Below are 14,445 nucleotides of genomic sequence, written 5' to 3' on the forward strand. Positions count from 1 at the left end.
TTGTTATTTTGTTCTTGGAGCTCTGTTCATAGCAGTGGATGAGCCTTTAGCTGCAAGGGTAAATAAGCATCTTTTCAAAGATAGTGCTGCAAAGACTTTACTGTACTAGACATGGAATGTTTAAATTTGGTCTAGCGTGTCAAATAGCATTGATTTAAATGCAAAGTCTTTCCATATCCAAGATAATATTGATAGAAGTGTACAGCCAAATTACTGTTACCATTCAGCCAAATTAGAGACATCATGTATTGAATGAAAGTTTGTCAGCAATGTGATAAAGTGCATGGTTTATTTGCCATTAGTAGGCCATTTAAAACTTCAAAAACATATTGTGTGAGACAAAATATTTTATAATTTCTAGTAGCACATCCTGTCTAATTTCTTCCTCTATTAAAAACACCAGAAGAAGCAGAGCAGATATGTAATGTCTCATAATATACCAACAGATTACATAAAATATTCTATACTTTCATGTTATTCAGCTTATGCTCAAAGGTAGGAGTGTTGATAGGTATTTTTTTCCCTAGAAAGCTCTTCTACACATGCTTTTTGGTTTTAAAAATGCTTATTTTTAAAAATAGTTGACTAATATTTGTGTCAATGAATTTATGCTAACCATTCTTTATAGAAAGAAAAAATCTCCTTGAAAGTTGAAGTGTCCCTCCTCTGTTGTATGCATGTGTACATATTCTATGTATGTACCACAGTTACATTACTCCTTAGCTAATTACAAGGCTTAATTTCTTATTATAGAACAATTGCTTTTCTCATCATTGTTGGGAAGAATTTAATTCTTCAATTTTCTCATGAGGTGACAATAAATACTGAAAGAAAATCTGTTGATTGTTGCTACGTCTGTCTCATGCTGACACTTAATATTCACTTCCATCCACTAAATACTTTTGTGTGTAGTTTGTTTCTTGATCGCAGTAGAGCATGAAGCAGGTGTGTGTTCTCATTGTCACAGCAGCAGAGATCTTTCCCATGAAAGGCTGCAGATTATAGTTACCCACTGAGAATATTTGAACCTATTAGTGTAATATGACATGCAATGTCTTGTGCTGGTTTGTGCTGAATTTATTTTGTCATCATGTTGTCCAGTTTCCTAATTTAATTAAGCCTTTCTCAACTGGGCTTTGTAATCCACTCTAAAAATGATGGTCAGCAAACTTGAATATAGAAATGTCTTACACATAATGCAATTTAAAGAAGAATTTAGGTTGGAAGAGGTGTGTGGAGATTTTAAACTTCAGTCTTCTGCAGGGCTTAGGTTGCTCAGGGCTGTGTCAGCTTGAGTTTAGTCCTACTGGATTTCAAGACACACAGAACCAATATTGTAAAGTCTCTTGCAACAGTGTTGTAACACACCTTTTAATTAGGCTTTATTCAACTACTGCCTTTCACAAACTGAGAAATTTATGAAAACATCTTGCAGGCAGAGGAACAGTTAAAATTTCACCTTCTGAAGTACTATGACTAGTTTCTGCTTAGATGCTGTAGTTGAAATAGCAATATTAATGTCATGTCTAATTAGTAATGCCTGAAAAATCAGTGGGAAACAGGTTCATTATAGTGATTAGGGTATGGAGTTAATGAATCTGATTTTTCTTTTACATACCTAAATAAAAGACTTCAGACATGAAAGCTGTACAGCCCTCAAAAAATAGTGGTTTTAGTTTTAATTACACTGTACTTTGTTTTGGGTCACTAGAGAGTTTGTGCAACAGCTCAGGTAGAGTCTAACATGTTTTTGAAAAATTGCTGCTTCAGTTCGACGTAATTCACGTCTTGCAACTCAAGGGACACAGAACATATCATCTGATAGTAAGGAAATAACCCTGAGATTCATTGATTTTCAAACCTGGTCGGTGTGTGCACAACAATTTAGATTAGGGAAACTACATAAATTGTAACTAGAGCTCATTAATTTTCTAAATTTTAAAGAAAACTAGTACAAGACACAAGGTAGGTGAAAAGTGTTCTCTTACCTATTATCCTTCGCATTTTCAAATTCACTTTGCACTCTGTGACTAATGACATTGGTCAGATTCTGCTCAAATAGATCTGTTCCCTCAGATAGTACATTAATAATGCATGTGCATTAAGCTTTCTTCTGAGAGAATATTTGAGCTCTGACATATTGAACACTGACATATTAAATTAAAGCTTTCTTATCAGAGCACCTTAAAAGCCTTAGATGTCTGCTGCATTTTTCAAATAACCTGCAGAGGTGTTTCACTTGTACCAACCTCACATAGGTTACCAAAGCAATAAACAAACATGTCTGCCTGGGGTTTTTTCATCAGTATAAATATTGCAATACTGCAAAAATGAATGCCAAGTTCATGTCTGTTAAAGAAGAATGGTTGCCTGTTCTTTGCTGTGATTCCAGTTGGTTTTGATCAAATGTTTTTCAGGGTTATAAGCAATCATTCACAACATATTTATAGTTATAAAATTTCTTTAGATTATTCCAGACACAGCAAGAACGGTGTGAAGATGCTATGTATGATTAAGAGCACAGTGTAAGGACAGTGTAAAATGTGAAAGCAAACCAGAATTTATGAAAACAGTGGGTAAACACCTGAAGATGATAAATATACTTTAATATTATGTCTTCCAGTTCACAAAAATCAAAGATATCCCAATCTTAATGTTTTTACAACTTACCTTACAATGTGTGAGGTATATTACTATGAAAATTAGTGCTTCTTAAAATTCAGTGAAATAAATTTTGTAGTGACTCCATCATAAAAATAAAGTACCACCATCTTAATATTGGCTTTTTTGTGCAGGGAGTTATCTTCAGTGTTAAAACATGGAATGCTGTGTTATGTTTTTGTCTTGATACTCTGGTTATATGAATAGATGTCCTAGCTTCTCCTTGCAAACCAATGCTACCTTTTTTCCTTAGATATAGGTATTTCTTGAGTAATTTACAAGTGAATGGCTGTATAAATCCTATATTTGCATAGTTTTTGACTCCAAAACATAGACTTGTCTTCAGTTAAGTGTAAAATATATTCAGTTAAGTGTTTAGTGTATATGATAAAGTATTTAAAGCTTATCAATACAAGCAACTTGGTAAATTTGGATTTGTAAGACTTAGAACTTTCACAAATAAGACTCAGCCAGTGAATATTAAAGTAAATAAAGTATTGATGCTTTTGATTTACAAATACTGATGTGTGACAGAGCTTTTGTTCCTATCAGGTAGTGATCAAAAATTTTATACAGGAATAGATTAGCTCAAAGCAGTTCATCTCCTATCCTTTTTGGGAAAAGAAACTGATAAAGAAAAAGGAAAGCCATTATCTTGTTTGAAACAATGCAGTATGTTTCCAAAAAGTTAACAAGATACTTTCCTTGATCTCAAAAAAGCCACTCATCATATGATCAAATAAGCAAATTTCCTAGCAAATTCTTAGGAGTTGTGCATTCTTGATCAAAAGCACAATTTACTTGTGATATGGTTAATTTAATTTTATAACATGTCTTCTTGATGAAGACTCTTTGATGTGACAAACCAGAATGCTTGAGTATTAGCATATGGAGAATTGATTGATTGATTACTTCAGTAAATAGCATTTTCAAAGATGATTGTGAAATATAACAGCCTAGCTGGATCAGAGAAAATGAATTAGCTGTAAGTAATCAGCATTGCTCCTGAGAAGAGAAGGTAAAAAAGAATCTGAAAATCATCCTTTGTGAAATGACATTGCTCACCTCTAGTGAGAATATCTCTTAGGAATGCCTTTTTTTTTTTTTTTTTTCGGTAAATAATAAAATCCTTGTAAAGACTCAAAAAGGAATACTTATTTGTATTTTACTTATTTGTAAATTACTTGTGTCTTTCTCTCTGCTCTCTTACTTTGTTATTGCACAAATGCCTTTCTGTTAGATGACAGCGTGTTGTGTGATCAGTTGAAACGGTGACAGTGCACAGAGCTGAACTACTTTGAGTGGAAAGTAAGCATAGTGCAAATGTAAGACTGGTTCTGTTTGTAGGGAGTGGGATCCTAAGGGTATGTCTGCTGCATGTCACAGCAGGGAGTGAGGGTGAACATGTCTTGAGACCAACTTTGAAATCCTTCATATGAGGTTTGGCTGAGAGCTTTTAGTCGTGTTTGACAGTAACATCCATGGCTTCCTGTTGTGGGGTTGGGTTTGTTTTTTTTTTTTAAACTGTTTAGGTAGCATTTGAATATGTGACAATAGCTGTATTTTAGTGCTAGAAAAATTTTCCACATTTCTCTGAGATGCTTAGTACCAATTATCATGGCTAAATTTTAAGGTGTGTAAAATTTTGGAAGGAGGTCACTTTGGCACAAACCAGGAATTTTTTAGGATGTGTTCATAAATAATTTCTATCTTAGAAATACTTAGGTTAGATCTGGGTTTACCAATGCATTTTCTGCAGTGATGCCAGTTATTTATACTATAAGTAAATCTGGAATGAAAATTTTCAGTATCCAGAGGTATTAACCTGTGCTGTTTTCTTTATAAACTATACTGCATGAGCACAGCATCAGATTTCATGTAACATACACTTGAAAATGATCTTCAGCAGTTTGTGCTCAGGGTGTCCTAATTCTGAACAGTTATGTAGGGAGCATTTTAAATTATTACAAGCATAACATGGAGTGCAGAATAATATCAGCTCTGAAATGCAAAGGTCTAACTTGAGGTTGAGAGTTGAGGAGAGTTCAAGGTACAAAGTTTTATCTGAGCTCCCTGTAGTATTTCTTCTTTTAATACTTAAAACAATTGCAATTCACTGGAGACTCTTTATCTGATGCTTCATGCATCCACTTATTTGTTACGTCTCTGGGCTCACAGGTGGGCATACATGCATTAACTATTCTCTAAAGCCAACTTTTAATCAAGTGAAATGGCTATTCAGTTTCAAATATAATGTACTTTCAAAATGACAGACATTTTTTCAAGCATGTACATACAACTGAACTCCGCATAATTTCTTGTGACATGATTACATTTCTTGAAGAGACTGAGGTGGGAAAATGATTTTCTAGACCTGACCTAAATAGCATTTCTGTGAAAAGAAGTCAAACCCAGAAATAAGACGTATCATTAGAACTTCCTAGCATGTTTTTTCCCTTTTGGGGAGAACTGTCAGCCCCAAAGAAAGGGCAGCTGTCTCACTGTACTGTTATGCAGAACCTGTGACTGCTCGACAGCCTGTTTCCAGCCCAAGAACTTGCTGCTGTTTCACGTTACTCAGAAAACTATTGTGGGATTGCTGCCGGAGGAGGAGAAGGTTGCTCGTCTCAAAGATGCCAGTGCTGCTGAGCTGTGGCAGACTGGAGGAACATCTCTGGGCCTAAATGATTGCTGAGAGGTTTATCCATCAGTCCTCTAAGAAAGACTTACTTGATTCAGTCAATGTTTACAAGGCCTTTGCTTTCTCTGTATTTAATAGCAGTGATCTACCCCACAGTATCTGGCTCAGCACTTGCTCTTGCTGATACTATCTTGTTTTGCAGCCAATTCACTTTTGAAAGGAACTTTCTTGATCCGCTTGCAAAGGGTTACTTTTGCATTTCTCTTTGTGTGAAATGTTCATTCTTTCTTTTCCTATACATGCTATGATTAAGCATGGATGTGCTTCTTGTCTGCATATCTCCCAGGAATATCAAACTTCTGAAGAGGTTTTTTTTCCCTTCCTGTGATACATTTTCCCTTCCAGTTTAAGGAAAAAAAAAAAGTTTAAAAATACTTGAAGTTTGGGAAAGAGAGGTTGAGTTTTTAATTAAGTACTCCAGAGTAGCAATTTTTCAACATTAATTAAATTGTTTGTAGTGGGCTTAAGCAACACCTTTTCAGTGGCCTAGACCCAGGGAGGGGGGAAATCTGGAGAGGTCTTAATTGCTGAAGTCAAGCTGGTATTGAAAAGCTGCCAGGGAAGCAATTAAAAGAAGTGGCCCTCAAAATACAGCGAGAAAGAGAGAACTGGTCACTAGTGGAGGACAGCACCGGACCTTGCAGGTTGTTTAAACTACAGTTTCTAATTAGTAGCATTAAATGCAATGGTAAATAGATTTATAATGAAAGAATTTTTCCTTGCGCTGTGTTCTGTGGTCTCCTTCCTTTAACTCCTCACTGGAGGTGAAGCTGTAAGATGGTCGCTTTGCAGTGCTCTCTGCTGTTAAATCGCTTCTTGCTTGTTTTGTGCTATGAGATGGACATTTCTAACCAGGAGCCAAAGACTGCACGTTCTATTTGCTTCTACTCTTTGCATTTTCATAATGCCACATTTTGTATACTCCTATTCAGTAAAGGCCATGTGGTTTGCATTTTATTAATTTCCTATTTAATATTTAAACTTGGTGTGAGGATTTAATTAATCTAGCAAATGTAATATTTCATTTTATCCCTTGATTATATTTCTGTTAGATTTTTTGGCAGCCAGTAAGCTTTCAGTAATAATGTCCATGCAAGACAAACTTGAGACAATAGTTCTTGGTCTCCAAGGCTAATACTGAAATATCTGAAGTGCTAAACATCCAAGAAAAGATGTACTCAGTATTGAAAAATCTATAAAACAAGATTATTTTTCATTTTTTATATATTTAGAAATATGTCCTTTCTGGAAATGAAGATTTAATGGGATTAATGGGATTTTAATATATTTATTTTCCACCTGGGAAAATAGGAGGAAGGAGCTACATAATAAGCTATCTCTCAGCCTTTTATTTATTCTCTTGGGATGCATCTATAGTAACTACATATTTTGTAGAAAAGATGGAGTTTTTTGGCTGCATGTTTAGTAGTATTCCTGGTGCATTTTATTTTGTATGCCCTACCTGTGTAGAGATAGCTTAACTGACAATAAAAGAAAGTATATTTGTGCCTACCCCCTGAAGATGATGTAATTTGTTTGTTTATTCCAGCCTGTTGTGAAAGGTACTCTGTATAGCTTTTCTTGTAGGAAACAAGCATGAATGTAAGAATGCTGATAAACCCCTAAATTGTTGCTATAAGGGAGCCGAGTGCCTGTGGTATTCTACTGCTCTTCAGACGCATTCTGATTCAAATGTTTTCTCATCAGAATATGGTTTTGATTAAGTAAGGAAATTATAGTAACACATCTTATCTAAGTTGTTTGATACTAATGACATACACTTCATTGCATATGCACTTTGGCAACACTTCAAAGATAATCAAAGTTCAGGTTTGTAAAATGGGGTCTAGAACTTACACAGTTGGATATGTCAAGATTGCCAAGGTTCATTGCTTTTTTTTTGACTTAAGTGTTAGTCTTTTGATTGTGACATGTTTGTATTTTGAGGTTAAGCATGAGTTTTAAGTCTCTGATGTGTTATCCCAGCCTCTAGTGTGAGAAAATTGTAGTTTAAATGGTTTCATTTTTTTCATACGCTCAATTATTTTTGGTATTTTGAGGTAAGATAGTCAAAAGAATTTATTCCTTATTCTCTAGGCATAGGAGTAAGCACCTAGACGTCTGGTCTGACAAGACAATTTTTGGCTATCTATATCATTACTCTGTGGTCAGCTGTGCCATTAATCTAAGCATAGATGATTACTAGAATGGATTTTGTCTGCAGAGGCTTGTGGGGGATGGTTGATAACATGACACTTCCTGACACCGTTTATAAAGGTGCTGCATTATGTGGGTGGGATGAGATTGGCCTATGACCAATTTACTCTTCTGAAGAGAACGAGTTAGTAGAGAGAAGTGTCACTGTAAATGTGGAGAGAATATTTTTAGAAGGAGAATATTTCACATGCACAAGGAGTGCTCCAAAGTCTGATGATAGGCAATTGAAAGACACCTGGGTAGCTGTTTCCTACACTGAACTTGCAAAACTTTAAAGACAAAGGGACTGTTGAGAGATGGAGGATGGACTGAAGACAATGGTCATTCTGCCCCTGGAACGGTGGCTCCCATGGCTCGTGCAGAGACAAGAATCGCGTGTCCAAGTGGCAGAGACTTGCGAGATACGCACCTGCAGGTCTCTGGGGTGGTGGTGTAGCAGTGAATTGGTCCCTGTGGGACTAATATTCTGTAAGTAAATTGGAACAAGAAAGCTTTGTGCTGAAGGCTCAGGGGCAGCCCAAGGCCACTGCAGTAGCAACTGGAGTAAATCTGGTTGTGGGGTTCCAGCACTATGCAGGAGGGGGCACTTGTAGTTGTCCCTTATAAAACCTCTGGTGCTGAATTGAGGAGAGAATTGGAAAAATTGTCCTAATAACATGTTAGATTCACATTGACATTTTATCTCTGCTAGAGTGGAGAAGTTAAAACTGCCTGGGGAAAAAATAGAAGAGACAAAGGGAAACTACTTTTCCCTCCCCACATTGCTGTTGCTTGTAAAAATAAGAGAGCTTTACAATAAAATGAGCAATGTGTTCCCTGTTGCTATTTACTTCCGATTAACTATTTCTGGTGTATGAGTGACTTCCTGCTCTGGCCACCCATCAAGATTGTTTGACAGCAGAAATAGAACATTGGTTTCTTTTCCTGCCTGGGGCACCTCATAATAGTAGTAGTTGTGCTAGGAAGGACTGAGGAGTCTGCAGGAGGGCTTGGCTGTCCCACTGTGATGGCAAAGGAACCCAGTTTAAGACTCAAATTTTATTAATTGCTTCAATACATTTGAATTTTGCTAAGAATCATGTCTGGGTTTCCTTTTTTTGTCTCCAACAAGAAGTCCTTATTCTAAAGAGGAAAATAGTATGATTCTCAAAATTAATATTAACATAAATATTCAGGTTTTTTTCTGTCTTGCCTAAAGGTTGGGAAGTAGATTTGAAAAGGATGAAATGTTCTCTATACTGTGTTGTGAGAGCTCTGCTCTGTGTTCTGAGGGTGTCAGTGTAAGGCTTCCATGCTGTAACTAAAAGAGCTTCTTTATGGTTGGACATGGCTATAAAAAGTTGTATGCTATGTCATGACTATTTCACATTAGCAGCTTTATTTGCTGTATTTAAAAACTTAAAGCATAGTGTGTGATATTCAGTTTGAAAGGTTTTGTGGAAAAAATTTCCTATGGTTCTTGTAGTATTTGGACTTAGTCAGAGATGAGTTGTGCTTAATCTCTAATTGGAAACTTTGGTGTATTAGTCAGGTTTGGTTATTTTTGTGTTATTTTTGATTTTGGAAACAAATATATTGAAAACTAAAATACCAAACCCCTAGATTCAATAAATTTCAGACTTTACATTAAAAGGCTTACTGCTCCATACATGCTGCTATAGTGCATCATCTCAGACTTGTCTGATGTGATGGGGCTACGGAACTGGATTTGCCATAATGCATAATGCTACTGGTCAGGTAGCAGAATGTGCAAGTGTTTTCCTGTCCACAGTTAGCATTGCACTATATGTTCTTCTACAAAGCTTTCCTTATTCCATCTCTACATTTGCAGTAGACAATACACATTGATTTTATTTTTCTAGGTTTTGTTGCATCACTAAATATCTTTCTATATTGTTTTTTACAGCACTCTGTCTCCTGAGTAAGCATACCATTTCTTATTTTGCACTGTTCTTTTCAAATACTGCTTTTAATATAAAGAAGAATGAATACACTGTATCATCTCTGTTCTGTTAATAGGAGGTATATTTTGAGTAGTTCATGCATTTCAGTCTTTGTGGAAGATAGCCTGAGAGCATAATGAAGGAGAATTTTACATATGGAAGGAAGTTGTGTAGTTACATGCATGTGTTAAACTACTCTCTGTATGAGGTTGTAATTTTTTTTCTTTTGACCCACTTATGGTTATTATTTTTGAAGATTGATCCTTTTCTAATTAAATGAATGGAATTTTTTCTATGGCTTTTTCTTGAAAAATGGTCAGGTTGTTAGGTTTAATTTGATATGCTTTCAATCTCATGAGTCTTGCACTTTTGGGTTATACTTTGAACATAGTTCTGCAAGATGTCCTGCAAAATGGTCGATAAAAATGAGCTTTTGTTGGGAGTGAAGTCCTATAACTTGTTCTAGGGGTTTTTCAGGATTCCCTGGAGTACAGCCGAAGAAGTTTTGGCAACCCTCTGACAGACAGGTTATGGAATACAGGCTGTACCAAGTTAAGAGCCCAAAAATAATAATAATTTTTGTCCTGGTTTAAAAAGTTCTTTACTTTTTTGAGATTAATTTTATCCTGCTACTGTACCTTCCTGCTGTGGATGGGTAGTATGCACACCTCTTTCAGTTAGCAGGAATTGTGGTATGGACATCTTGCATGTTAGAGAAGAAATTAAAATAAGAAATAAGGAGATAATTAAAACCAGTACTGATTGTAAGGTTATAAGGCATAAAAACAAAATTCCTTTTGCTTTTTGAGTACAGTTTCATTTTCAGCATGTTCATTTTCAGCAGGTGGATTTGAAGATTGACCTTTCTGACACTGCATATTTAAACAGATTCTTTGAATGGTTTTTTTGTAAGCCTTTTAATTCTGTCCAAGAGGGATTGATGCTTGTGTGGTTATCTATGTTTCATTGCAGTTTGTGGCTGGTCTGTGTTTTAGTCTGGAAGTTAGTTGCAAGTTTCATTCTTATGTATTATAAATATCTCCAACTTTAATGGGAGAATATGTAATTTTCTATGTCAGAAAAGCTTCTGGTTTTTCCTTTGAGTACTGTAGATTCTTGCATTCCTTCCCTCAGGATTTTTTTTCCTATTTTAATTCCTATGCATCATGCCTTGCTATGTTATTTGATTAAAAACTACCAGAACTTTATGGAGTCTTAAACATTCTAATATAAATAATAGTAAAAAATACATTAACCCTTACTATATATTTTTTTTTCTTGTCTGATACAGTCTAGATTAATATTAAATTATGTACCTAGCATTTCATCACTACTGATTTTGACAGTGTTAAGCTAGTTTGGGGATCTTACTGAATTTAAAAAAAAAAGAAACCCATTGAAAATGCCTGTTCTCCCATTCAGTCTTGGAAATGGGACAGATGACAGAAAAAAATCAAATAGATTACTTAATAAAATTAAAATAAATCTGAAAACAGTCACTGGTGCAACAAATGATGAGTGGGTCATATTTAAATTATACACCCCCTTTTAAAAGTGATCAGTAGGGAGGGTAAACAAAACACATGTACGGTGATGGTCCAGTGCTTTGTACATAAATCTGATCTTTGGAAATAAGTCTGCTAATAGTGTGTTGGTATCTTGGCACTGTGAATAGTGATCTTTCATTTTGTTAAATTTACTGTGTGCAGCTACAGCTGTGGGCACTGTGCACCACATTTAAACAAGACTAACCAAACCCTGGCGAATATTTTCTAATTGTTTTGAAAGCACTCAGGTTATCCAGTATATTGCTGCAGAGTTATGACCTAACTGTCCTAAATTGCTGCTAATGTTTTCAAATATGGTGCTTATCAGGCTGTGAGCTGCTTTTCCTTGTGCATTCACATAATAAAATATTATTGAGAATGATCCTGGTTACTCAAACAAGAATAAAACCCAGTTTTTTAGTTTTCTATTTATTGTGACAGCTAAGGTAGTTATAGGGTATATTTAGGAACTAGGTCTGCATAATATCATATTTCAGATTTCATCTCAAGGTGTGTGGTAAAGCCCTTCTGGTTCTTGTCCGTGAAAAACATTAAAGTGTAAATAAAACCATTTGTTTGTGGATTAAGATTTCCTGCTGTGAACGTTGCCTTGTGTTCTACATTTCATTTAATGCATATTTTCAAATTTTGTTTTTAGGTCAAACATCCGGCCAGACTATGCAGATACCAGCTTTCATGAGTTCAAAATGCATACCTTCAGTCGGGTGACATCTTGCAAAGTCTGTCAGATGCTTCTGAGGTATTGTAAAGGTTCTTTTGGGTGGTGGTCTCTCCCTTTCCTGCCCCTGCAAGAAGTTGTGGATGCTCCATCCCTGGAAGTGTTCAAGGCCAGGCTGGATGGGGCTTTGAGCATCCCACTCTAGTGAAGGGTGTCCTTGTCCATGGCAGAGGGTTTGGATAATCTTTACGGTCCCTTCCAACCCAAACTATTCTGTGATTGTACGTTGTGTATTGTTGATATTCTGAAAAACGAAGGCACAGCATTTTAGCAAGGGCGTTTGAGTGTGGGTAGTGCCTTTGTTAAGCACAGGCATGGAATAAATTAACTTCAGGTATGTTCCTCCCTGTTGTAGATTTTTTTTTTTCTTTAGCAGTGCTTTTCCTGAATAGTCAGACTGACCTGGAGTTTCAGAGAATTTTTCTTTCTTCTAGTTTTTTTTTTTCCCCCTCAATGCAATAAGGTCTAAGTGACTATGAAAAATGGTGCAACCTTCTAAACTTAAAGTCAAGAGTGCTAATTCCTGACTTTGGAGCAGTGTAGTTGAGTTACTGTTGCTGCAAACTGCTGTTGCTGAGGAGCAGCTGTAGTGCATTCAGGACACAGACCCCAGGATGCTATGTTGTTCTCCGTGGGCCTCCAGCTGGGTATTCCCAAGTGCCACCTTGTGTAGAGACAGTTAGAGGAATTAGCAGCTCTGAAGATTAACTGAGGTGTCCATGATACATGGTTTTTTTTTTTTTAAATGAACAAATTTAAAGTCAAGAATACTTGCAATATAGCCTATTAAACTACTTAATGCTTAAATATACGTTCAAACTTTCAACTCTCTTAAACTGAATCCTATTCTTCATGGTGCCTAGGCGAATTCCCACTGAGATGAAGTGCAGTGTAGATCTATAGTAGGATAGATGCATAATGGTATCATTTCAAGTGAACTGTTCCAAAGCAGTTTTGGATTACATTTGAAATGGAGGTTTTTATTCTACTAGTAGTCTGAAAGAACTGTCTGGTTGTGATTTTTAATTGGCTAGTAGTGACAGAAAGTAGATGGGCTGCTTGTTTGTCAGATGTCACTTTTTCTCAAGCCTTTAAGGACTACGATTATGCAGAACAACAAATGACTTCTAATACCTTCTGCCATGTCTCTTATGTCCTTTATGTGTGGAATTTGTCACCTCTAATGTATCACTACCTAATTTTATTTTACAGGGGAACATTTTATCAAGGCTATTTATGTGCTAAGTGTGGAGCTGGAGCACACAAAGAATGTTTAGGAAGACTAGACAATTGTGGCAGGGCTAATTTAGGTGGTAAGTAATTTTTATTGTTCGAATACCATTTTTAATTAGAACATAAAACTTGCTAGATATAATTAAGGTTTAATTTACCTCTAATTTGTGTTTATTGTTACATGCATACTTGTGAAACTACCATTTATAAGCACAATTAGAATTGCATTTAGGATTCATAGGGATTTTTATTGCTACTAAATTGAAATGTTCCAAAGCAGGAGAGAACTGTTACAGGTCAAACCCAATTTCTTCATCAATGTCCTATACAGCAAGGAATTGCTGTAGTTGCAATTGTGGATTGCTCATATGTAACACCTACAGTACAGCGCATCATCTATCATCCTTGTGTTTCTCCCTTTATGTCTATGTCAATTTTCATATTTTCCTCTCAGTTCCTAAAGCTGTTTGTATTGCCTCAGCTTCCTCTTTCATCTCTTTGGTTTCCATGGTTTCTGTCCACTCACAGTATTCACAAAAAGGTGATTGATGGCTCTCTACTTCCCACACCTAAGAACTATTTTTTTTCTTCTTTTAATCAATTGCTCTGTGAATTTCTTTCCTGGCCATTGTCACTTTGCACTTCCCCTGTTGTTCTGCTCTTTGGGACCTTAAGGAATCTTTTGATTTCAACTACTGCTTGGCCTCCCACAAATAACTCCAAAAATTTGACATCTTCCCATTCTGCTCAGTATTATACCTGTAAATCTCTTTCTGACATCTTCTGGATCTCCCACTGCTAATGCTCAGTGTTAGCCCCCATCACTGGCCACCCTTCCCTTCACTGTACCTACTCTGTTGGTGGCAGTGAATTTGTTACACTATTGCCACAGTCATATAATCCTAGTGCCGTTTTTGACTCTTCCCTCTGTCCAGCTTCTCAACTGTTCTTTTTTTCTAGAGATGATTTTGAATTGCTGTTGTGTTTAAAAGAGAAAAGCCACTGGGAACACATGATGATTTCTGGAAACTGGAGTTTTATATGTTGGGGAAGTTTCCAGTTACGTATCATTCTCACTTCTTTAAAATCTGTGCATTCCTTTTCAGAATTATTTCATAATAATCTGTGAAGTTTCTTATGTCTCGCATACTTCACATAAGCTACTGCAACCTCTTCCCCTCAGTTATTTTCTTTTTGGCATTAGTATGTACAATCTTTATAAAATGCTGTTACAGAGATGTTCTCTCTTCCACTTTTGAATTACATGATAGTTTCATCCGCTGCTCTTTACTGAGCTGCTGTTTCCAGATACTGACTCTAGCTGTCCTTTCAACATTGTACAAGCTTGTTTCTGTCTTTGTCCCTTTTTGCATTACTTCTGATTTCTACTTGGCTTTTGGCTCC

The 14,445-nt window shown here is 36.0% G+C and overlaps 1 protein-coding gene across 9 annotated transcripts in view; it reads left to right on the top strand.

Annotated features, from left to right (window-relative positions):
- VAV3 (vav guanine nucleotide exchange factor 3) overlaps positions 1-14,445 on the top strand; it is a 170,834-nt gene that overhangs the window by 95,756 nt on the left and 60,633 nt on the right. For all 9 annotated transcript variants that reach the window (XM_069022536.1, XM_069022537.1, XM_069022538.1 and 6 more), the window contains 2 exons: positions 11,728-11,829; positions 13,021-13,121. In XM_069022536.1, the coding sequence (XP_068878637.1) occupies positions 11,728-11,829; positions 13,021-13,121 (203 nt within the window). The remainder of the gene's footprint in view (positions 1-11,727; positions 11,830-13,020; positions 13,122-14,445) is intronic.

Source organism: Aphelocoma coerulescens, chromosome 8 (assembly GCF_041296385.1).
Source record: "Aphelocoma coerulescens isolate FSJ_1873_10779 chromosome 8, UR_Acoe_1.0, whole genome shotgun sequence".
Classification (NCBI taxonomy): Eukaryota; Metazoa; Chordata; class Aves; order Passeriformes; family Corvidae; genus Aphelocoma; species Aphelocoma coerulescens.